This window comes from Haemaphysalis longicornis, unplaced genomic scaffold (genome assembly GCF_048455015.1).
Source record: "Haemaphysalis longicornis isolate Haplotype H1 unplaced genomic scaffold, Haemaphysalis longicornis Haplotype H1 scaffold_3, whole genome shotgun sequence".
NCBI lineage: Eukaryota > Metazoa > Arthropoda > Arachnida > Ixodida > Ixodidae > Haemaphysalis > Haemaphysalis longicornis.
Window position 1 is genome coordinate 145,848,033 of NW_027526335.1, and position 26,425 is coordinate 145,874,457.

Consider the following 26,425-nt stretch of genomic DNA (forward strand, 5'->3'; position numbering starts at 1 on the left):
ACACCAACTTGCCCGCTTATAACGCGACGTGAGCCAGCATTACTTGTTCATCCTAAAGAGCTTTCAGATCACATTTTAGACGGTTTCTTACCGCGCACATAACCGTTTGCCCGCGTGCACGGGCTCGGAGTGTGTGTGTGTGTGTGGGGGGGGGGGGGTGGAATGGGTTGGTGTGTTCCACAAGCAGCGAGATTCCCTCGTTGCGGAAGTAAAAGACAGCTCCATGTATGTCCGCGAAACTGAAGTTCGGGTGCTTCCAAATTTAATTATGTTCATTGACTAGGGCGTATGCTCAATCGCAAATGATTAACAAATGTGTTTTTTTTTTCGGGTACTGCGTGGACTGCGTGAAGTTTCGTTGGTTAGCGTTCTTTACAGAGTGGAAAGGTAGTAATTGGTTTTTGTATTCTGTTACCTTTTTCAGTGCGCATCTGTTAAAAGAACAAGCGAAGCTGGAAGGGGACTTGCAATTGGCGAAAGGCATGAGCAAGAATTTGTTAAAATGCATGCTCACTTGCCATGTTTCACACAATTCATAGAATTTAATATATCAGTTATTTAGACGGTAATGAGCTTTAGGAAAGTCAATGGAATCATACAACCATACATACAATGGAATCATACAACAATCATACAACCAATGGAATCATGTAATCATCAGCATAAAGACGAAGTTTACAACTGATGTTTCTGGGCCAATGATTAATATATAATAAAAACAGTAGCGGTAAAGTACATAGCCTTTTGGAACACCTGAACATGCACTAATGACATGGGAGTCAGCTGAGTTATAAGGAACGTATTGCGAGCGGTCTGAGAGAAAATTCGAAATTCAAGACTCTAGCTGCGGGTTGCTCACAATGCTCTTTGTTAAATAGTAATTTTCTTTCGATAATCCGGTGAATGAGGCGTTACTTTCGTTCCGAATGTCTACTATCGTGTGTAAATTCAGCTAACCGGAACCATTACTGCAGAAAAATCTCGTTGATACGATTCGGCATAATACTTTTTTACGCCTAATACGTTTTTCTTTTCATTCCCGGCCAACGTCCTATAGAAATAATGCTCTTTCGTGCGTTTAAAAAGATCACATTTTTGCGAAAAAGTGTATATTACATTCACAAAAGTCGATCTTGGACAAAATGTCTAGAAATATTCCGTTTATTCTTCCTTATTCTAGCTCAAACCGCATTTCAACAATCAGCAATTTGTACAGTCGTCAAAACTGTTAACAACTGAACACGAGGTGCCTTCCTACGCTCAGAGTGGCAGCTCACGATAGCTACAGCCGCATCTTTGGCGCCTGGTTATCAGCATTCACGATGCTGCCCTACTGCACTCGGACGCTTCAGAGCATGCGCACAGCCTGGCTTAGCAGCCCGAGCGCTATCGTAAGCTGCCGCTCTGGGCGTAGGGAAGCGCCTCGTTCTATGTTTTTGTTAACAATTTTGACGACTAAATGTTGCAGAGTCGCTGAGGCCGCAGCAGCACCTGTTTTGCGGCGAAAACATCGCTGGCATGCGTAGGCGTGGGTGGTCTGCCCAGTCATAATGATACGATCATTCGATGCACCACATCATGCAGCGAAGCGTATCATATGCACCCCAGAAGCATGGTTCAAAGAAATTAGAGCAGCTGGAGAGAACGTCGACGGTTCAGTCCTATGGAAAAAAATTAATAAATCCGCGGCCGTCTTGGACTTCCAAGCACCCGGCGGCTGGCTTCACCGATCTAAAGCACACAAATTGTCCTACAAAAAAGTGTGCGGCGAAACAAAAAATAACGGCAGCATTTCTTGTTTACGTTTCAGAAAACAATACTCCTGGAATTTCGAGAGAAGTGCCGCGCAAATTGACCAGATACCTCGATGTTTCGCAAAAAATATGAGTTGCTGACGGAGTGTGCATAATTTCTTAATTTTTAACTTCTTTAAAAGTACGATTTTCGCATAATACGCTCTATTTTCCCGTTCCCGTGGAAAACGTGTCAGCGAGATTTCACTGTATAACCTCGCCTAAATGCGTGTTCTAAATCGGACAATAGATTGTCAGATTCCAGGAATGCAATGATTTGTTTGTAAATAATATGCTGGAATAGCTTACATGAATGAGAAGTAACAGAAATGGGCCTGTAACAGCTGATGTCTTGCTTGTCACGAGGTTTCTGTAAAGGTACTATTCGGCCATTTTTCCAAAATCTCGAATGTTCCAGATATTAGGGCTTTAATAAAAACATTTAGTGCCCTTCTACTCTGTGAAGAAGGGTGACCTACGAAGCTGGACGCAGTCCACGGAGTGCACGAAAGAAAATACGTTTGCTTGTAATTTGCGATCGAGCATACTTCCTAGACTATTAGATGAACTTGGAAGGATCCGAACTTCAGTCCCGCCGAGAAACATGGAGTTGTCTCTTTTACTGCCAGGTCATAAGCATCTTATTGTTTGTGTAAAACACCAACCCACAGCCGCTCAACCACTGAGCGGACAACCGACAAGTCGCGTTGGGCCGTTTCACGTACGCGTTTAAACCTCCCGCCAGCACAAGGTCATCAGTAAGGGCATGAAGCCTATAGGTTCGCGTGCATGCCCCTTCCCCCTCCCAACTCGTGCACGGCAGCAACCGGGTGCCTGTGCTGGCTTAGAAGTGAAAGGAACCGTATAAAATTTGGCCGTGTATCTGCTCCTTTCGTTGCAAATGTCGACAAAAGACGATAGTCTTTATCGACCTTTGCCAAGTAAATGCCTCATTTCGCTTTCTTGCTCACCTCTCATGATGTTCCTCTTGCGTCGCGCTCCTCTCAAGGTAAAGACGCCATAGGTTTGCTAAGATCATTTTAAATTTACCGCGTTCCACTGCTCCAGGCCCGGTGTCTCGATGCCAACGCTGCCGTACGGCGGAAACGTGCGTGAATCGAGGCGCCCCACTTCAGCGTTTATAGAACCACGTTGCCCTAATCCACGTGCAGTCCTAGCAGAGCGTGGAACATATCTAGTCGAACCTTTCGTAACTGTTGCCGGTTGATTTCTTATAATGGCGCCAGAAGCTAAATTGGTGCGGGCGACAGTAGGCGACGGCGGAGTGAATTTTTTTCCTGCTGTTAATGATAGTATTTAATTTCACAAAAATCAAGCATGTATGATTTTTTACAAAGGAACACTGCAAATATCACTTCTGTATTATATGTTGTCTTGTATTTCCGTAATATTTTGTTCTTCTTCAACAATGTTGGCAAGTATGAACATTACACCGGACTTAGATGTGTAGATTAAGATAAGACTATTGCGCAGGCCTTGTATTACTTTGGCCAGGTGGCTGAATGGAGTCGCAGACAGACAGACAGACAGACATACAGACAGACAAAAGTTCTGGTTTTAAGTAGCCCGAGAAAGACTATCGTCTTTCAAAATGTCGCCCTAAAGGATCTTTGGGCTGCACACACAATACTGGCTCACGTCGCGTTCCAAGCGGGGAAGTTGCTGTTCATGCGGAAGGCATTGGCAGCTACTCGAGGAACTGGAACCTGGGGGGGGGGGGGGGGGGGGGGAGAGGACTAGGGGGGGGGGGGAGGGCAATGGCTGCGGCAGCGGCATTCCGTGTCCGTCCGCGCTTCTGTTCGAGTCGTCGTTGGGTAACACGCCAACCCAGACCCAAACCGCTCGATTGCGGATGACAGCTGACAGGGCGCAATGTGTGATACTTGTATGTTTATATCTCCCTCCAGCACAATGGTCCCTTATCGGTAGCGGAATCAAGCCCAACTGTGTGTCCATGCCCTATTCCACCCCCCCCCCCCACCCAGGCATGCATAAGCCGGCTACCATTGATAGTTCCATATTTTGGCGTGAAATACACAGTCGAAAAGGTCACTGGAAAAGCCTTTCAAGCTCAAGAATATATAATTATGGTCTCACGCCGGCGTTCTGATGATTATGGTGATCGCTAGAGCTACATCTGGGCTTTGAGGTGAGCCGCAATGGAGGGCTCCAGATTAATTGTTACCACGCGGGGATATTTAACGTGCGCCTAAATCTAACACACGCCGGTGTTCCAACCGGGCAAGTTGCTCTTCAGCCGGAAGGAATTCGCAGCTACTCGGCGAGGTGGAACTCGAGGCCGCGACCAACGCGGCTAGATATTTGTCCGCGGCGGTGTTTGGTTGTTTTCACGCTCATTCGCGCTTCTGTTGATTCCCCGGAATTATCCGATAACGGCGCTACTGCTGCTGTCAGCGGATTGCGAAACTTGTGAAAAAAGGATCCTTGGTGGCTAGTGTAATGACAGTTGTGAAACAGGTGTCGGCGTTGGCGATGAGGGAACCTCGGAAGGGCGCCGAGTAAAGGGGCTTCACCGAAATGATAACCGCGGAGAAGGGGAGGGGGGGGGCGTTAGACATATACTGCTCTGCAGTAAAAGCCTTCAGCTAAATTTCGCCGCTCCCGAAGTTCCCTTTTGCCCTTATGAAACCGGGTAATACTTTCTGCATTAGTAGAACATCTGCAGTGTCTAAGTCTCCGGATTCGATGATGTTTTACAAGTTTCAAAGCGCCACACTGATTTCTTGTTGGTAAACATACCCAGCTGCATTCTTCTGGGAATCTTTTTTCGTCATAAACGAAAGTTATTTTCCTGCCTTGCCGTTCCTGCGCCCGGCCCGAAGTGGAATCATAGCTCCTATGCCAGAGTGACTGTCGATTCTGTTTCGAAAACGTAGATAGGCCTGGACGACCCTGTCTACTCCACTGTAGATAGCCGTGACCTGTTCATCGTCCCGACAGCTGATGGTTAGCGTGCCCCTAGCTTCGGTGCCGTCATTCTCGCTTCTCCAATCATCGGCGACTCTGCCATGTTAACTTCCCCAGCGGAGAATATAAATCGTCCTCGACGGCCACCTTCTTCAGTGGGAAATAAGACACCAGCGCAAACGTTTTGCTGAGCCTATTGCTGCTTTTACGCAGGGAGGTTACCGGAAAAAAAGTACAAAGGCATTGGTTCCAATAATCGTTTTCTGCTGCTGTTTTCTTGCTTAGATAATTGTATATGTGCTCATGATGGCATGTCCTTGTGCTGTGACCTAATTCACTGCGTTAGGTGCCTTCTTTTGTGCGGCGATGTGGAGGCTACTGCAGGGCTTTCGAAGCAAAACAACGGAAAGGATGGTCCGGCGCTTCATACTCGTTTGCGAAGCTGTTCCACTGCCGAGGAAATTATGGTTAGGGATGCCAATGTTCCTGACTTGTCTTCCGTGCCTTAATGCGAAATAATTAAGGGTGAGCAATGCATAGCGCAGGATATAACCGAAATCAAGAGTTTTTGTAAAGTTATCATTTCGCGGTTTGACGACCTGGAAGCACGCGTCTTCTTATTTCAGTCGTGTCCCGCCACCCTTCCCTCTGCCACGTTTAATGAGAAAAATGGAAAGCGAACTCAAGCAGCTAAGTATCATAGTGGACCAACGTTCCTTGAGCTACAATGAATTAGAAAATTGTTCCCGCCGCAATATCTTGCTGCTTTACAGCTTCCCCGTGGCACCCGAACAAAACCCACGACCTTCTGTTTTCCAACATTTCCGCGTGATTAAAAGAAGAGCTTGAAATCCAATACCCAGGTATTGAAAGGTACCACAGGATTAGTCACAAGTATGCTGATCGTCCGCGCCCAGTTATTGTGAAACTGCTTGACTTGCGGGAAAGAAATGCGCTCACAGTTACTATACTCCCTAATGCGAAATTTATGCGCAGCGCCAACTGGTGTCTTCTAGGTCACGGTGCATATCTGCTGCGTCTCAGTAAGTGATCGCGTGATCAGCGAACACCGTGGGGTACATAGGCACATTTGGGGAAAAATATACGTAACTAACCGGCTGGGCCCACATTCCTTTAGTTATGGACGCCCGTTGGGTTGGTTTTCATGGTAGTAAACGCGAAATGTGGCAGTGCAACGCCGGCACCGACGGGGAGAAAAGCACAACAAGAACAGAGCTCCCACTGGCGCAGTTTCGGCCGTAGGCGCCCGAGCACTGCGAAGGCGGAAAATGTGAAATGCTGTGGGTGGCAGGAGTGTGCGGAAAACGGCGCTGCAGCTCATTATGACGAATCACTGCTCTGCACTTCCGACAGCGTTCACATAGAGTGGAACGGCTTTAATTTTTTTTGTTATCTTTTGGTTTAAAGCAAATAGTCAAAGCCAGCACTTGAGTGGCACTGTTCTACTCGCCGCGGTGGCTCAGTGGCTAAGGCGTTGCGTCGCGGGTTCGATTCGCGGCCGCGGCGGCCGCTTTTCTGATGGAGGCCAAAAACAAAAACGCCCGTATGTACGATATTTCGTCGCATATTCAAGATTTCCGGGTGGTCAAAATTAATCCATAATTAATCAAAATTAACCCTCCACTATGGCGCACCTCATCGCATGCGTTGCGTCGGCGCGTTAAACCCTACAGTCGAAGTGCCACTGTTCTCGATTTAGTATTTGTTACTTCAGATATATTAGATAACGGCTATTATTTCCAGGTTACTGATGACATTTCAGATCACATTTACGATCTTGTTGCCACACCCGTTGCGGTTCGCAAGAATAGTTTTGTTTACTCTACATTTCATACTGCACGTGAAAACGATTCCTCATTTATCGATTATTTAAGCGATCCTTTGACGATTTTCTAATGGTGTAATTCTTTGGTGCCTTCTCTCAAAAACACTGTCGCAATTGTCTCCAGCGCTTTGTTCCCCTGAAAAAAAACACAAAAATCGTGGCCTCCCTTGGATCTCGCGTGGTATACTTAACCTGCCGCGTCGTGTGGCATGTTAAGGCCTGCGAAACGACACGGTGATTCTCTTAAAATCGGCGAATCCAACTATGCGAAAGAAGTGCTCCACCTCGAAATGAATGAATAAAAATACTCAGAAAACTTACTAAAGCAGTTGCATTTTAGCCCAGTAGTACTCCAGCCAAGTACACTAACTTAAAAGGGTAACATTTGTAATTAGAAATGTACAAGACCAACCAAATGGATTCGTAAAGGGCGGACCTGATTCAGGAAAAACAAAGCCATCAAGAAAGTCAGGCGTCCTCGGGACCCTTCTCGCGCTCAGAGTTGTGATTTGAGCTCTCGTCATTGCCCTCAGCTTTTCCCTTATTGAAGCGCACGTTAGCCGCGCCCGTTGTCGGAAGGCTACTGCGACCGGTTCAGAGGACACAGTCTTTTTCCAAGACGTATTCCGAGCGCGCGGAGAAAACTGCCCTAATTTCCACTGCTCGAGCAAGAAGTGCGCTTTTGTTCTCGGCCGCTCCGAGGTGCGCTGATACCCGGCGCAAAGCGTGCGTACGGTGCTGCCCCACGGCCAGCGCCCGCTGGAACTCTTCCCGCGCGTGTGCCCTAACGTTTTGCCTCCCTGGTTGTGCCTTGGCCTTTTAGCGACACCGTCGGCAAGCGAACACAGAAAGGTGTTCTCGTTCTCTTTTTCGGCTGTCAAGGCACCACTAGATCCGGGCTTCCCGGTCTCACAAGAAGGCTCAGCTTCACGCGTCACCAGAATTGCTACCAGCTCTCTTGGCCGTTGCTCAACATCGTATATGTCAGTTGGTGGCAGAAGGCTAACGACTTTCTCCGTCGCGGCACCGTCGTTACGCTTCGCTGCACTGTGATAACGTTTCTGTATATCTACTGACGGATCTGCCAGAACGTCGTTCGAGTCTGAACTCTCGTATGGAGAAACACCTTTTGTTCCAACAGACTCGTGCTGCCTCCTGTCCTGAGCGTCCGGTAATGCGCTATCTCCGCTATCTGGCTCTGTTACTCCGTTCCTCTCTCAGCATGCGACACTATCCTTACTCGCGCCTTCCGCAGCTCACTCACTTGATTGCTTCCTCGGCAGTGTTTCAGAAATATAACCGCTTCCGCGCAACAGCTGATCGGACGTGTTCGAGAATAGGTACCTGTATCCCGGAAGAAGTTGTGGGGATACCGCCCCCTGGCTGACAACTTCACCAAACAGACCTCCGATTAGCAATCGGCAGGGGCACCTTGCGCGCTGCTACGGCCTGTTTCACTCACTCTGTTCCGTCAGCTGATGCGGTTCTACATACGAAGGGTGGATTATTTCTACCGTCGCCGCGGGGTGGCAAAGAACTCGGCACTGTGTACCGTTGACCACGCGCTCACGTACGTCTGGATCCAGAAACGGCCTGCTGTCGTCACTCTGGTTTATTGCGTGAAAGACGAGCTTGCCTTTGTGGCAACTCGCAGTGAAATGCCAGTCTCGCCGCATTTGTAAGCGCGTGTGATTCTGAATTGTAGAATACCCTGATGACGGCTGGTACACCAGTAGAAAGGTTAGTGCAATATTGTTCTTGTTTTTATTTGTGAGGCAACCATATTTGAATTTACACACACACATATATATATATATATATATATATATATATATATATATATATATATATATATATATATATATATATATATATATATATATATATGTATATATATATATATATATATATATATATATATATATAGTCTGGAAAGATAAAAAGTCACACAGCGCGAAAAAATAAGGTTAGTAGAGACAGAGACACACGAGAAAGACGTAGAAAATAGAAATAAGTTTACTGACGTTTCAGGAAGAGGACTTCCATAAATATATATATATAACAGGGTGTCGAACCGGAACTGAACTCGAACTCCAACCGTTGTTTTTTGAGCACGCTGAACCCGAACCGGAACGGAGCCGAAAAAAGAAATAATGGTTACCCGTTCATGGCGAAACGGTTCGACCCTCCGTTGTTGATTTTGCACAGTTACCGTAAAAACCCGCGTATAATACGGACCCGCGTATAATACGAGGTGTAATTCGGGGACAGCAAAATCAGAAAAAAAATTTTCATCCGCATATAATACGAGGTAAAGAGCACAGAAAACATTTATTTGCACTGCAGTTACTCTTCAGTCATTTTCAGTTTTCACTGGCACTGTCTCCCGACGTCAGTTCAGTCATCATCAGGTTCGCTGCCGCTGTCTCCTGAAGTCGCCTTGTTGGAAATGTCTTCCCACAGAAAGTGGTCCTCAGTGCCACCAAGGGCGTTCGAGATGCCGCATTTCTTAAAAGAGCGACTGACGAGCTCCTCCGGGATGGTGGCCCACGCATCTGCGATCCAGCCACAAATCACCGCTGGAGAAGCCCGCGTCAGCCATCTGGTAGCTGTCACTTACGGGTCTCCTGACTTCATCAACTCTTGGTAGCAGGACCTGATGCAGTCTTTTTGAAAGGCTTGTTGATGGAAACGTCTAGCGGTTGCAGCTGGGATGCCATTACTCCGGGAATAACAATGAGTTCGATGCGGGGTTCGCGCAACAACTTCTTCACGGAATCGGCCAGGTGGCAGCGAAAGGCGTCCAACACGAGCACTGACGGGAACCCCCAACAGGGCTCCAGGCCGCCGACACCACACAGACTTTATCCAGTCAAGCACCAGTTGCTTTCTCCACCCGCGAATGCTGCCTTCGGTGCGCCGAACTGCCGTGCTGCGGCGCAGTTCCTGGTGGTCTCGGCACATAAAATAACTTCTCTTTTAATTGCCGCTGAATGTTGCCTTCGTGTACCCGACATCGTGATAGACTTGCTGTGAACGTGCCGGTCCTTCACGTGGTCAAAACAATCAAAATGGCGCCGTCTAAGAGACGCAGCAGTCAGCTTACGCCACCCCAAGATGGCCCACCCTCCGCTGAAACCGAAAACGAAAGTGCTAATTTTCGGCTGAAATTTTTGGGATCCACATATAATACGAGGCATAAATTTGACATAGTAAAATTTGGAAAAACAAACCTTGTATTATACTCGGGTTTTTACGGTAATCCAATTCAGGCCTTTTTTTTTCACGTACCGTTAACTTCGTACCCGCTCTCGCAGTTCCCCCTACAGACAATTTAACACTATCACGCTCTATGTAACAACACGGGAAATGAATGAGCACCAATGTAGCAATGGTCTGTTGCTGCTGGAAGCGCGAGCGTAGTGCAAGCTGACCAAAGGAAATGTGATTCTCGGCAGCTTGCAGGGGATATAAAACGAGTTTGCCCTTCCTTAGCGGCGACTTTATTGGAGCAATCAGGCTGCAGGAGTGCTCCACTGCGCAACAGCGAAAGCAAGCACACCCCATGTGTGCAAAGTTTTTGCATTTCATAATTTCTTTAAAAGGTCCGACACCTGCAAATTGTTAATACTTGACGATTGTGACTGCAGGGGCTGCTCAGTGGCTAAGCCGTTTGCTGCTGAACACAAGCGGCCTCGATCGCCCTTCCCCGCGACCGTTTTGCGGAAGTAGATGGAAATTGAGAGCGTTCGTGCATCGCGATTTTGATCCACGTATAATATCACCAGCTGGTTAAAATATGTCTGCTGGCTGGCAAAATAAGCTGCGCCTCGGAGCAGAGATATAGCACGGGGCTTCAACTGCGCTAGTGTTTTTCAAAATGTGTTTACTCAGAAAACAAGAAAAAAAAGGCGAATCATGTTGTTTTAAAATATGAAGCAAAAATGAAGTAAAACCGAGTAAGTAAAAAAAGCGCCAGAACGTGGATATTGCTCTATACTTTTCTTTTCCCTGCCTTTCACAACCAAACGTGTCATCAATGCGGAGGAAGTGAGTTCTGTGGTCAGTTTATGAGGACAGTACAGTGGACAAGTTTCGTTCTGTACAGATACAAATAACAATATATGTCAGGTAAAACTGTTAAGGGGCGCACTTAATCCCTCGGCAAGAAACTGCAGCCCTTGACCTTGTCTTGGAAGCAAAACGTGTCATAAAGCAGATGACACTTGCAGAAAGGCAGGACGGTACTTCACACTGTCCTACTCGCCCATAAATCTTCTTTTCTGCTTGCTCTGCGGTCTTGTCGCTTTCAGATCTGCTTTTTTTCGAAGGTGCACTTGTACTGACTACCCAACTCGCTATATTACTTCTACTCCTACTCGTTCCGAAAAGGAGTTGTGCTGTGGACGAATTAAAGAGCGTCTGTCCAAACAAGTCACAACTCATGCTCCGCGCGTCAAATTTCCGTTTCACTTTGTAAGAGCATAATCTGTTATAACAATCCGCAATGTAGCACACGGAACGATGGCCAGGGGTCAGGCGGTACGATGACGTACTGATTGTAATGCACACATCCTGTATAAGTATCGCAAAAAGAATTGCAATGGTCAGAGCAATAATGCAGTGACTGAGCGTTAACCTAAGCTTACTTTTAACATAAGTGTGGCAAACACGTTTGACGAGGTGACAGCTAACAAATTATTCAGGGTGACAAAATAATCTAATTTATTGGTAGTATTTATGTGCCCGTTGTACGATTTTTCTGTTTTGTTAAAAATATAAAAATGGGCGCCATTGGTATTAAGCGCTGATATTTGAACGCGCCTGTACGCAGACCTAAATTTGATTAGTTTGATGGGCGATACTATAGCGACGATTGCGATTTCAACAAAAAAGGAAAGGGCAGAAAATATATCCCACCGTCATATCTTTTGGCGGTGGTTTATGAATAGTCGCTAGGACACATAATGTTTGGGCGAGAAAGTAGGTGGTAAATCGTCGCCATTTTATCTGTTTTTCTAATGTCTCGTGATTGTTGAAAGTTTTTTTGCAATTGCGCCACTGCCCTTGGGGAACAGCTGCATTGGGCATTTTTGTTTGTTTTGAATTGACTCTCGTTATAGACTACTTAATGTTTTTATTCTTACTTCAGTGCTAACTCAACTCATCGAACCGGTTCGCGGACCGGTTCAAACTCCCGGACCGGTTCACAAACCGGTTCGGTACGTGATTTTGTCGAACCGGACCTGAACCGGAACGAAATTACTTCACCCGAACCCGAAGCGTATACCCCCCCCCCCAAAAAAAAAACTATATATATATATATATATATATATATATATATATATATATATATATATATATATAGATATAGCGAATAAGAAATGGGAAAATGAGGGGCTCTGTGAATTCAGACAGAATAAAGGTTCGCGGTCAAAAAAATCTCGGAAAGTAAAGGGGGAAATGCGGTAGATCATAAAAACAGATGAATTTTTTGAGTCAGAAAGTGGTGAAAAAATGCCCGTCGGGTGGGATTCGAACACACGACCTCCAAAATACCGGTTTGGTGCGATGACCAGTATGCTACCGGTGGGTCTAAGCACCAGACCGGTATTCTGGAGGTTGTGGGTTCGGATCCCACCTGGCAAGCATTTTTCACCACTTTCTTTCTGACTCAAAAAATTCTTCATCTGTTTCTATGACCTACCGCATTCCCCCCTTTACTTTCCGAGGTTTTCTTGACTGCCAACAGTTATTCTATACATACATAGGCACATACATGCATGCATACAAACTGCGGATCGTGGCTGCAAAAGTCAACACGTACGAAAAAGCTGCGGTGGCGACTAACGAAACAAACACGAAAAGAGCGTGATGGTTTGTTGTCCCGCTAACTACTCTTGTAGCACAAGGCTGTAATTTCCTTAATTTGGGCGGTATAGGCATCGACATTTTGGCAAAATGCGTTGGGTAACAGCTGCAAAAAAGGTTATCAGCTAAGAAACTGGGAAGTGCACCTGTGCACTGTTTTTACTTACTAATGGATCGCAGATTTTTCTTGCGGTGTCTGTAAAATGTTCCCATCCTAAGGTGTCGTTAAGGACTTTATCCACCTGGAACACAAAAAACTGATAAGGAGCAGGTGCTTACCCAATTTCTATTAAGATGTGTCCAGCATGTTTTCCTACCCCATTCAAAGTTTCGTACTGGTCTCTTCAAAAAAAAAGTTTTTGCCCAAACAGTTTTGCGCGAACTTGTGTAGGGGTGGGTGAGAGAAAGGTGTGTTGCAGAAGAAGGAACATATACCGAGCCCACACGTGACGTTGTAACACTATGAGAGAATGAGGAAAGAAGTTCACTACAAGAAAACTGAAGGAACGAGTGAGAGTTATCCTTTTGAGTGTCTTACCAGAACATGATGTCAAGGATATAGACTTGGGAATCATACTAATGATGGACGAAGTCCAGCAGCTTGCTGTCTTATGCCTGAATGAAAGTTTGGAAAATGAATTCTGCATGGTCGGCGAGGTTCCGAAGCGCTGTATAAGTGATGGTGTCTTCACCAGGCACCGGGGGAGTGGCATTCGCAGCAAAAGCTGCTTCGAGCTCTCTGAGAGTCAGAGGGTGGTCTAGATCTGAATATGGTTCACCCGAGTAGTCTGGATAGGAAGGTGTACCAGGGGTGGCACATAGGGAGACGCTAGCTTTACCTCGGAGGCAGTCCTCTGTGGAAGTGCCTAGCTAGAGTGGGAGCACGGGTGGGCTTAGTAGTTAGGAGAGATTTAAACAGAGGCTGTGTGGACAGTGAATGCAGTGCAATGTCTAGACAATCATAGAGAGCGCTCTATTGAGAATGTTCGAAGGCAGCGCAGTGATTAACAATCTCGACTTGCAAAGCAATGATTGTGGTGGAAGGTTGGGTATTCGGTGTTAAAAGCGGAATGATCGTTGGGGCCTTCACTGCGGCGCCATAAGCAGGCAAGTTGGGGTTTGGGTCCAGGATCGGGTGTCAAATACAAGCACGACGTCTACAGCTGGATAGCAACACCGAAATGCTGAATGTCCAGTCGGCATACTATTCAAACAAAGTGGAAAGCCACAACCTGCCTCGCGGAAAGCGTGCCGATCAATGTAAGTGACTAGGCAGCATCTAGAGATGTGTGAAAGAGCGATGGGGAGAGGGATCGTAAAATGGTCACAAGGGAACGTTTCGCCAGTAACCTGCGAGTGAACGGGAAGACTACCCCGAGAGAAAGAGGTACGGTGTCGTTACGACTATGCGATAGTGCCGGCTCGGGTAGGGAAGGTAGGAGTATTAGGATGCGTGAGTTGGCATTCCCGGGCAATATAGTGGAGAAGGCGACCGGGTTTGAGGGTCTGTGGGTAGCACAAAAGAATGTATATATCTTTTAATGCACGCAGTATCCAGCCGCAAGCACATAAACGTACCCCGCCAGGAGGTACGTAACTACAACAAGTGATTTACCCGTGGTGGGTATCGTCCGATCGCCGAGCCATTAGTATCACCACCGTCGTTGTTCATCGTTCTGCTCGGGCTCTTCAATAGAGAAGGCCCAGACCGGCACAGCCTCCTTACAAACTCCTCGCTCGTATGACATTCCGCAGGCTGCCTCAGCTGTTCTTCAGAGTGTCACCTCAGAACGACTACCGGTTTTCGACTAAGCTTTCTGAGCGGACGCTAAAACCTCCTTAAAGTTGTGGTGGGGGTGTCAGGGTCTTCCTTGCATTGGGCTGGTGCTGAAAAGTTTGTCACTTCCCCTAAAAATGTCAAACTGCAGCGATTCCGAGCTCGGGCATCCTGTTCCCGCTGTGGTCGGCCGCGGTTCTGTCGGAAAAGGGGACCCGTCCATCTTCAGCAGCACCGAAGAAGATGGCTTCAAGGGCTGGCTCATTTTGTACGAATACCTAACCGATGAAAACTGAGGCGATAAAATCAAACGTAATAACATCATTTCTTATTTGACTGACGTCACAAACTTGTGGCTTCACAACCACAAATCCGATATCTGCACGTGAACATTTTTGGAGAGCGGCCTGACTGAAGTGTTATGGCGCTCTACAGTTCGCAAACTCATGAAAACGTTTGCGGGAACGTGCTCAAAGGCCAAGCGAATCCTTTACATCGTATATCGAGGGATGATCAGTGCACAAGGATAAGCACCAACATGAGGGGAGAAAAAGGAATCAAGAACATCCTCAAAGGGATGGACGATGATGCCTTCCAGATGGTGTTGTGTAAAATTTCTCTAACCTTTAGTTATGTCATTAGCGCTTTCTGGAGATTTGACAAACTTCTTAAGAAGTGCGCTTTCACCCAGGTTACCCCCTGGGATGTTTGGGACCTGAAGACAACAACGCTGGGCTCTTTCTACGCCTCCGCCAGTTGGTTCGGGAAGACGCGGCTCGCCATTGTGCACAGCGTAGTGGAGTCTCAGTCCGGTTTGGCCCCAATTCTTAGGACAATAATTCAACAGAAAGCCGCTGACGTGTTTCCAGGTGCCTTTTACAGACACTACGTCACAACCGCCTGTTTCACTTTGATCGTGGTTATCTCTGCTACAGCATGTACGGTGTTCGTGTGCGCCACCAAATTCGTATTAGCAGTTTTTCAATTCGTGGCACATGCAGGAAAATCGCCTCATCTGCATTTATTGTGGAATTGCGGGCCATGGGGAACAATACAGCCGTCGGGGAATAATGAGCACGCGCAACTCATTGTGGGCCTCTCCGCACGTTTTTTCCAGAGCCCATGCGAGTGGCTGCCGCCTATTCGCCAACATCAGTTCCTTCCGACAGCCATGAATTAGATAGCTGTCACTAGCTTTTTCCGCGGCGCCGATCGCAGCCCCCGATGCAACATTGTTCTATTACGACTCAGCCGGAAAACTGTGCTGCGCAGTTCCGGGGCAAGAGCTGCGTCGCCTTCGATTTGACACAGACGTGTTATATGTCCCGCAAAAGGTATCTGTGACATCGTTGAAGGCGCCGCACTTTTGGTACTTATACGGGAGACGCCATTTCTGTTACTGAGGGAAAAATCTGCCGAAGGTGAAGAAAGGTGACCACGATCCTCCGTGGAGTGTCCTTTACGCACGTTATTTCACATCGAACTCGCCCTTGGCATGTGCACTGCCATTGTCACCACCAACAATGTTTTGTGTACTATTGCGTTTAGTTTCCTCCACGATCCCATACGTAATATTGGGTTTGGATTTCCTTTCATATCGCAGGGTGGTCATCGATTGCGCCCCTATCGAAATAGGACTGTTCTGCCCCCCGACCCAGACTCTATAAGCAAACCTCATGATTCCTTTGGAAAAGTTGCTGCCGCTAAGACTGTGAGCATTTCTTCCCAGTCTTCGATCCTTGTACCATCATACAGTCATTCTGTTGCAGGCGCAATTGTACTCTACGCTTTGCGACCTGTTTCCCCAAATGCCCTGCTTTCTGCTGCCCTTCTCAGTGTTCACTATTCGTGATTGCAGGACCACTCATTGTGGCTAATGCCAGTGTGAGGAGGCGTTTTTAGACGGGGAAAAGATGTGAAGAGGACGAAAGGCTCATGGCAGTGTCAGCGAAGAGCGCATGGCCAAGAAAACGTGGTAGGAGATGGAATAAGAGCGGATGAGCAAAGAGAAAAGAAGAGGCAGACCGGCGGTCACGCTCTCAATTCGCTGTGACACGTATGCTCGTCGTTCTGCTGCGATTCCTCCTTTCGTCTTCTGATGCTGCTACGTCTGCACATCGGTACCGTCAGTGGGTGTTTTGTGCCGAGGCTGAAAATTTTAAATTTCGGCTAAATTATTGCGAACCTGTAGCGGTTGGGGATATTAGGGCTATTGCCCTAGGTTTCCTGAAGACAAGCATGGCATCTTGGTCAGCCAGATTGTGTGCAAGCAGCTTACCCTTAAACGCATTCAAGCAGCATGGCGTTGAAAGCACTCCGATAGCACTTGGCCTCGGTAGGAATGGGGTGATCCGAGCAAAAAATTCAAAGCTCGCTCAGGAGCAGCTGAAATTAGTGAGTCAGCTTTACATGGCCATGTCGGAAGTAGGGCAATACGACAGGGCAGGCCTGTTGTGCCGATCCAAAGACTTACATTGTGTCGCGGACCTGGCTCGGTGCATATCATTTGCCTCAGTTACCGTTAACGCTTTCATTCCGCCGCACCTCACTTGTGTGAAGGGCATTGTTCGGGAACTTGATCCCATACAGCCCCCTGAGGAAGTCGTAAAGGAGTTAAAAATGGCGGGTCAGACGGCAGTCTGCCGCCGTAGCAGAGTATGGAATGGCAGTCGCATCCCTGCCGCGTCTGTTATCAAGTTTTGCTGGTCTAAAGTGTCTGCCTGAGGTGATGGCACGGCCGCTGGTGCTCAGGGTGGACCATTCGGAGCCTAGGTAGTTGCAGTGACGGAAGGTTTGGAAGTTTGACCACACATTTCGAGGGTGACCGTCAGATGTTAAGTGCCAAAGGTGTGCGGACAGTCATGATGCGCAATCTTGCCGATCAGACATCGAACTATGCTGTCTCTGCGAGGGAGCCCTCGAAGCAACCTGTTCTACCTGCCCGGGTAGGTCTCTTGAATGTTCAGTATTATAAATAATGAAAAAAACACCGCTCCTCTAGGTTGGAAGCTTCATCTCTGTTGAAATGTTGTATCCAGAGGTATGCGGCAGCAGTTCACAAAACAAGTGCAGCTGCTGATTCCACGTTTTGCGCCTCTCTAACTCCAGCAATTGAAAAGTCCGTCACGAAGGCAATGAAGAAAGTGGTCGCTCTGTTGAACAATCTCAAAGGCGAACGGAAAGCAAGAAAAGCAAGCTGTATTTACAGTAAGTACCGAGCAGAAGCAGCTTTGACATGGCGACCGAGAATCCTCCTTCTTCTTTCTCGTCTTCGTCTATGTCCTCCGCGTGCAGTCACGCCGAGATTCCCGCTATTTTTCCACGCGCTGGGCCACGCACGCGGGCGCCAATTTCAAACCAGTTCACAGTTCCTGGCACTAAGAAACACGCTCCGCTTACTGAGGCTCTTGTCACGGTGACCCATATCATAAGCCCTTCGGCGATGAAGTTATGATGCTCACTACCGGTTGTTGCTACAGATCGCCAGTCTAAACGTTCTACGTCTGAACCTCAGCTTGCAACTTATTCTCAAACACAGCATACCCAGGCTATTGCAGGCTGCTTCTCCAAGAATACAGCAGTATCAAACTCAGACCATGGGACAGCGACGAGCTGGCCGCTCCGAAGCGACTTCAGGTTCTCAGTAATGAAGAGGTTGGAAAAGCTGCCCCGGCTGTCGAAATCGACTACTACTACCTCATGCATGTGAATGACGTTTCTACCACAAATATGCTCCCCACAAAACAGAATAAGCGTATCTCCCCAAAGATGAAGGAAAGGCTGCTCGTTGCAAACAAGCAAGAAATATGTCCCTTACGACTACATGTAATGCCAGTGATACACTGAGGGTTATTGTTTCATCAATAGTACACGAGTCACCATAGTATGTCTGAAGGTTGTTCAGTGTAACTGTTGCTCCATTAATTCTTTTGTTCATCTCAAGTGTCCATTTGAAAATTATAGCCCAAATATTGTCCTTCCTCAAGAATGATGTCTTATTACTGAAAAAGTTTTGCTTTCAGAAATTATCGGTTCTTTATATCAGGCCGCAATAGTAGAGAGGTTGTTTACTAACCTCAGTTTCTTCAAAACTTTGCCACAGAGCATTTACCTTCTTGAAACTGATGTAGCCCGGTGGCGAAATAGTCGCGGTACACTTTTGTTGTACCTGGGAGTGCTCCGATCTCCATCGTCAATGTGTGTTTTAATGTAGGCTTCCGAAGAGGAGATAAACTGGACAGTTTTTTTTCAGTAACTTGAGAGTTATTGTTGCCAGTGACTTCAATGCTCACCACGTTTCTTAGGGTGGCAGAACGGATTTTCCTGGTTTAGAGCTTTGGCACAGGCAGGAGGCGCATGGTCTTTGCTGTCATAATTCCAGGGCAATTACATTTTTGCCGGCGGTATCTCGATCTGCCTTGGACGTAACCTTATTCTCAGAAAATGTGCATGTCGCGTCCTGGGGTACATTGCCCTGCGGTTGATACAGTGATCATTTTCCTCTTGGGTTTCCAGAAGGTATTCCCTAATTAGAATTTAGGTCAGAAAGCAAAAAAATAATTATTGCTTGAATTTATCAGGCGGCATTGTGGTATTGCTGTAGCGAAAGAGGACCAGCGTCTGGCTTCCGATACGGTGATGGAGTCGATTAGCGAAGCAGCGAGCGCCCCGATCCTCCGCTTCCTCTTCGCCTAATGTCGCCCCCTGCCTGCGCTTCTTTATTTCTCAACACACTCCCGCCGCCGCCAAGTTCGTTACGAGCTAGCTGGCAGCGGCACAGGCAACGAGCGCTTGCGGCGTTGTTGGGTCAAAGTGATATATCTAAAAGTGAAGACTACAAATGTTCATAAGGTCACCCGGGATAACGGGCTGTGCTTGCGGTTTTCGGCCAGAAGGCACCCGCCAGGATCGAAAGGAAACAGATCATGCGGGCAGCCAAGTGCCCAGAGAACATGCAGCGAATGCAGTGTCCCTGTGGTCGTGTTTATATCCTGTCCGGCCTCCACAAATCGATCGATGCGCTGAAGTAACAATGCTGTTTCGCCCGCGGACAAGGAGACCTTGCTTTGGTCGGGCACGTAAGCGTAGCAGAAAGGCGCGTCCAGCATGGAATCGTGCTCTCCAGAGTAGGGGTCGCGACCATGGAAGCAACCGTTCTGTGTCGCCACGTGGATTTGTCGCCAACGGGATAGTATGACAGCGGCCGCTGCTCGCCTCTGGAGTCGAGCCTCGCTCACGGAGCGCTGGAGAAGCAGGCGATTCGTTGTCCCCTGCAGCGAGTCCATCTTCTGCACGAACTGCGTTTTCGTTGCTGGACCCAATGACAATATATTTGAATCGAAACTGTGTTGCTGAAATGCTTGCGAAACGAGAGATGCGTCGCCGACGTAAGGGTCGCAACAGGGAAACTCGGAGGTCTCCAAAACAAGAGTCGCATCATCGAATCTAGGGTCGTGCCAGAACGGGTCCGACGTCTCCGTAGCGGTAGTCAAGTCGTGAATGCGAGGGTTGTGGAAGGGCTGTAATGACGCCTCTGACGTGAGAGCCGCGTCGGTGACGCCAGCGCTGCGGCAAGGCCGGTCAGACGTCTTGGAAACGATGGTCGTGTCAGCGACGGCGAGGTATCGGCAGGGACCCTCAGATTTCTCCACAACGGAAATTTCGGCAAAACCAGGGCTGGGCGGTCGCTGGTGCCACTCTCCTGGGCTGAGCCCATCGGGGTCTTGCTTGGCGTCCTGAAAGGCTGCAGCGCCTCCGTCGTCGTTGTCCTGTTCTTCTACTGCCGCACCAGTTATTTCCCGGACGGGCGGCACGTCACCCGGGACCATTGTCCACCAGGCCTCCTCGGGAAGCGAGCGAATAGTCGAGGTTGCGATGCGGGTGGTAAACAGGGCCGCCTGAAGTTGAAGAACGGGGCTTGCGAAAGAGTCTTGGCTCGCGGAGAAGCGTACGCGCCTTCGCAGGGCGGAGATACGCTCGTCGTAATCGATTGCTTCCAAAACGTCAGCATCAAATTCTTCATCTTTCAGGTTCTCCTGAACTTGAGCGTCGAGTTTGTGAAAGGACCAGAACGAACCAGAACCGTGCCAGAACGGGCCGTGCCCGTTCTGGCACGGTTTCGATGATGCGACTCTTGTTTTGGAGACCTCCGAGTTTCCCTGTTGCGACCCTTACGTCGGCAACGAATCTCTCGTTTGGCAAGCATTTCAGCAACACAGTTTCGATTCAAATATATTGTCATTGGGTCCAGCAACGAAAACGCAGTTCGTGCAGAAGATGGACTCGCTTCAGGGGACAACGAATCGCATGCTCCTCCGACGCTCCGTTAGCGAGCTTCGACGCCGGAAGCGAGCTTCGGCCGCGCTCGTGCCAGCCCGGTGGGGTGGCATCCTCGCTGCGAAACAGAACAAATGCTTGTACGGTGACGACCCCTTCTTCAGCAAGCGCAACTCAATTGTGTACGAGCCTTTGTACCGTGTAGAGTCCAGCTAGAGCGAAATCCTATGGTTCGCAAAGAAAACTGACAGGCCGATGGAACACACATATTTCTTCACGGAAGAAGTATCAGACGTGGACGTGACGCCAATGCCATACCACTCTCCTGACGCTCTCCGCAAATGTGACCATCCGCACCAGTTATTTCCCGGACGGGCGGCACGTCACCCGGGACCATTGTCCGCCAGGCCTCCTCGGGAAGCGAGCGAATAGTCGAGGTTGCGATGCGGGTGTTAAACAGGGCCGCCTGAGGTTGAAGAACGGGGCTTGCGAAAGAGTCTTGGCTCGCGGAGAAGCCTACGCGCGCTCGCAGGGCGCAGATACGCTCGTTGTAATCGATCGCTTCCAAAACGTCAGCATCAAATTCTTCATCTTTCAGGTTTTCCTGAACTTGAGCGTCGAGTTTGTGAAGGCTCACCTGGTCATGCAAGATGAGGTCGAGGACATTTTGTCTGTCAAGAGCCGTTGCTGCCTGGCTCCGCAGCAAGGCGTCGAGGACTGTCATGGTCCCGGAGATGGTCGCTCGCAGGACATCTCGGCGAATACGAAGAGCGTCCATGGCACCAGTCGATGAAGCAAGACGCTGGGGTTGCGAATACCAAAGGGACAAGGGCGGGCTTGGGCACGAGCCGAAAGGGGCGGTGGCCGACGGCAAGGCTTCCAGGATAAAGCAGTACGAAGGTATCCAAGCCTCGCGGGCGTCGGAGCCGCTGCGCCGTCGAACGTAGATTCGCTCGTGCGCCCGTACCCGGGTTTCATGGCACCAGAGTGTTATGGAACGGGACGCAGACGCGAGGCCATGGCTGAGCCGGACCGAGGTTTATTCGCTTCTCTCTCCTCTCTCCGATAGCAATGGTAGTAGGTGGTTAGGCGCCTTGGTCCTCTTCCTCTTCCTTCATAATTCCGCAACAATTGCCTTACATCAATGCAGACCACCGAATTCATTGTAGATGCTCAGCGAACGATCGAGTTTTTGCAAGCATCAGCAAAAAGCGCTGAGTTCAAAGCCAATTGTTCCGTACAGACAGAGGTCTTTAATTGGTGGAATAATGATCGTAGCCGAGATTATCGCCCTAGAAAAGCAGCTATGAGGCCTCTCGTACACATTCAGTGACCGGTAAATTGGATAAACTTGAAGTACAAGGCAGCAGTGTTCAAACGTACAGTTGCTAAAGCTAAAATGGTCCACATTATAATGCACAATTACCTTCTTTCGAATTCTAAAAATAAAGCAGCACTTCATAAGTTCATGGCAGGCAATCGGGTAGCTTCTCTCAAGAAGCTGCTGTCATCGTAGGCGTCGACTTCTACTGAAGAGGCCCAATTTCTTGAACGCTCCTCTAGAGGACTTGCGGTTCGATTTTGTTCTCGTTGTAGTAACTATCGCCTTATCAGTCCTAGAGTAATAGATAATTTTCTGCCAGTGTCATCGTTTGATCTGACGGAGGCCTTGTCCATTACACGATCCGTGGTGCCGGGGCTTTACGGCGTTATTATTGGTGCTATTAAATTTTAGAGTGAGGAATTCGGAGTGGTTCTATTGACACAATAAATTCGTCCCGCATGGTTTGTTGGATTCCACAAGACTGGAAAGTGTCCAAGATAACTTTGCTCCGAAAAGGCCAGTTCAGGGTTTCGACTTGAACAACTTAAGGTCAATTGCTCTTCCCTCTAACATGATCAAAGTAATACAGGAAATAGTTTTTAAACGGCTAGCTTTTTGCATGCAGGACAGGCAAGTACTTAGTCCTGATCAGATTGGTTTTAGGCGAGGATGTTCTGTTTGGAACACTCATGTTGACTTGGAGGCGAGCATTCGCTTAGCACAAAAAGGCAAAATGGTGTCGCCGTTAGTGACCTTAGATGCAGCTAATGCATATGGCAGTGTCGAGCATGGTATCTTGGTATAGAAACTTGCCTGCATAAACCTCCCCGCATACCGCTTTGCTTGGATTAGGAAGTTTTTGCCAATGGGATATGCTTTTGGCTATTTTCAAGAAGATTTCTACAAACTAGAGGTATGCCTCTAAAATATGTTTTATCACCTTTACTTTTCAACATGCTTATGAGTGATATTCCTCTGCTCCAGATGTAACAACCTACGTTTATGCGGATTATACAAGGTTCTTTGCGGCCGCAGTCGAAATTTATTCGCTATATGAACGTTGCTAGGCCACTTTATTTCTGTTAAAGACATGGCTTTACAGCATTCATTTAATGCTAAATGTATCAAAGAGTGCTCTGCTCGTCTTTTGCAGGGTCAGTTTGAATATTTCTCGCTTACAAAAACGAAGTTATTCCGCAGGTGGATTCGCTGTAGTATCTTTGTATTACATACACTTCTGCTGTTGATTGGCATACACATATTAATGCATCAGCCAGTAAACCTGAGAAAGCGTTTGGTCGCATGAAGAGGTTATGTGGGAAACAAACAGGAATGCCCAGGGACACAATTTTGTGTTGTAACGATCCTACGTCTAGCCAGTATAGAGTTTGGCTGCGTCTTGTTTTTCAATTGGCCTATCTACAATCTGCGACCGTTATACCGGTTGGAGAGGCGCATCGTTCGGTTTTGCTTTGGGCTCCCTCGGTTTGTCTCGAACCGGATTTTGTACTTAGTTGCAGCATGCATTCTCGAACTGATGCTCCGATTTCTCTTGCTCACGGTTGAAGCTTTCCTCCGCACGTATGAAGGCCTCCCTTGAACTACCAAACCTGTATTAATTGTGCTCCGAGTTTATTTTTTGCATCTCCGCGGCGGAAACATATTTCCCCCAAGTGCAATTCGTTCAAACATGCCTTGATTGGATTTATGTTAAGCTATATGAAGTTATCCTAGCATCCACTATTTAGCAAGAAACTTAGTGTTTTTTTTCAAAAGTCCTTCCCTTCGGCTACAAGACTTCTCCCACGCTCTATTAACTGCTATTTTAAATCACGATTTATCCAGATATGCTGCTTCCTGTGTGAGTTATACAGATGCATCTCAAAACGGCAAGAAAACTAAAATTGGTATTTCTTTACCATCTTCTGATTAGAGTTATTCGCTCCAAAGCCCAAACTACACACCCACTTTTATGGGATATAATTTTTAGCACTAGTTCTTGCTTTATATAAAGTAATGCAGCATGTATCATAAATCATCGTTTTATCCGATTTGATGTCAGTTACATAGGCGTTAACGTCCTCTTCCGACTCTCTATTGTAGCACACACTACTGTATTTTGTTCCAAGGCACGCGAATTAGGAACGTTTGGCTTGTGACCCTGGCTATACGGACATCAGTGGGAACGAGCTAGTGGACCATTTAGCTAATCTCGGTGTCACAGCTCCTGTTCAATTCGGCGCACCTAATCTGGCTATATTTGCATCTTCAAGATTAAGACGATATTTGAATTGAGCGGCTACTCGTTCAGATGGTGACGATAAAAAGTATGCTGACGATATAAAAGTATACGAAATATTTATTTGCCCAAAAGACTGCCTCGCCCTTCAACATGATATATAATCTTTGGCACGCTGGTGTGCAGTGCAGTGCTCGTTTCTAAACCCATCAAAGACCGAAGTTATCCCCTACGGGTGGAAAACACATCCCTTGAAATTTTCTGACTCTGCTAATTATGCTCGTCTTTCAGCAGTTTCCGAGGTTAGAGACCTTGGAGTACTTTTCGATAGTGAACTCAGTTTCACTCCCCGTATCAAACAGGTGGTCGGGTGGGCACTCCGCTCTCTGGTTGCAGTGTGCAGGTTTGCTATGGATTTCACCTTTCGTGTTCCTTTTTTAAAAGCTTTATACATCAGCATGCCTTCCCTGTTAGAATACTCATCTATTGATTGGAAAGCTACTATCGTGATCACAGTTAGGGTGAACACGGGAGCGCGTTTCATTCCGTGCGCGAGAGCCGCCTCTCAGCGTTCCGGGTAAATTCGCACGCATGCTCAGTTCGTTTGCAACGAGCCTATTTGATGCGCGTGCGAAGTTACACGGAGCATCGGAACATCGGTGGTGCATCGGCATTCGTGTGAACCTAACAATTTTTTCGGGAGTGTTATTAGAGATGATAGCCTTTCTTGGGCTACTTAAACGCAGAAATTTTGGTCTGTCTGTATGTCTATCTGTGACTCGATTCAGCCACCCCGCCAAAGTGAAAGAGCAGCTGCGCAATAGTCTTATATGCCGACAGTTCAATATAAACGTCTAAGTCCGGTGGCAATGTTCCTAGTTGTCAACAGTGTTGAACAAGAACGAGACATTACGCAATAATATACGGCAGAAAATCAATACATAAAGTAATAATTGCAGTATTAATTTATTGAAAAATTCACGTATGCCTGGTTTTTGCGATAGCAAAGGAAATACTTGAATATGAACATCTTCGACAGAACTCTGTCCGGTTGGGTTAAACTTGAAGAGGCAAACACACCAACCAAGGGCGTTTATTTAGAATAAACGCCCTGGGTTGGTGTATTTGTTTCTTCAAAGGAAATACTACATCAACTGCAGAAAACGTTGCCGGCTGTTGCCCGCGATACCTCGCGGCATTTAAAAAAATCGAATGGCAACATCAACAAAAGGTTCTACTAGATAGGTTCCCCGTTTTGCTTGGAACGCTCGTGGAGTAGGGCGACATGGTTCTATAGACCTTATAGTAAGGTGCCTCGATTCACGCGCGTTTCCGCCGTACGGCAGCGCTGGCATCGGGGCACCCGACGTAGAGCAATGGGACGCCGTAAATTTAAATTCACTTGAGTAAACTAAAGCAAATTGAGTTGAACGTGTTATCATGGGAAGAACGAGACGGGAGAGGAACAGCATGAGAGGTGAGCGGGAAGGAGAAGGGAGGCACTTATACTGGCCAGGTGCTTCAGTAGACTGTTGTCTTTCGTCGACATTTGCAACGAAAGGAGCATATACGCAGCCATTTTTTTGTGGCTTTTGTGAACGACTCTGGCGTTGGCAAGGCGCGGACGCACCTGTGTCGATATCCATGCACGCAGGTAAATTCGCTGCAGCGCAAGCATTTCGTGCGTCGAGCCGTTTTTCGATGTGGAGTTCTTTAGGAAAAGTAGAGAAGCACCACACAATGCCGCTGCAATTATTCATATCTGTTGATTTACGCTACGGCCGAGAATCACAAGGTAACGGCGCAGACGACGCACGTTGGGGCCAGTTTTTTTTCTCTACGAGATGCGGTTGCATGCGGAGACACGATGACACGGTCATGGCGGCTTTAAGTTGTGCCATGAAAAGAAATTCCCCGCTAAACTTAAATGTGAATAATACCTATACAACCACCATGTGAAACGTTTCGCTGTAATTCTGAGTGCACGTACTTCCACACGACTCAACATCAGAAGAAACAGCTAATTCTTCAAGTTCGTGTTTAGTTCTCTGTAATCATCGCTGTCTGAAGGTTCAGGTGTTCCGTATTTCTAGGACCATGGTTCGAATAACACGTAGCTCAGAAGTTGTGTGATGTGCTTTTAAACACCATTGATTAGTTTTAGACGATTTTCTTGGAAATGTGGCGTCATTCCGAGCATTTCGTGACTAGTTCTTCTTATCGTTTGGACAGTAAGAAATTAGCTGCCTCGTCCGTGGGCCACTTTGTTTGCCATGAACGCCACCGAATTTTCAAATAACATAGTTAACCAATCCTTCCGTATTAAAGTGTGCTAAGTGTGCGGTAAGGC

At 47.5% G+C, this 26,425-nt stretch overlaps 1 protein-coding gene across 2 annotated transcripts in view; it reads right to left on the reverse strand.

Annotated features, from left to right (window-relative positions):
• LOC144173451 (uncharacterized) overlaps positions 1–26,425 on the reverse strand; it is a 115,320-nt gene that overhangs the window by 41,343 nt on the left and 47,552 nt on the right. For both annotated transcript variants that reach the window (XM_077701872.1, XM_077701873.1), the window contains exon 3: positions 12,627–12,701. In XM_077701872.1, the coding sequence (XP_077557998.1) occupies positions 12,627–12,701 (75 nt within the window). The remainder of the gene's footprint in view (positions 1–12,626; positions 12,702–26,425) is intronic.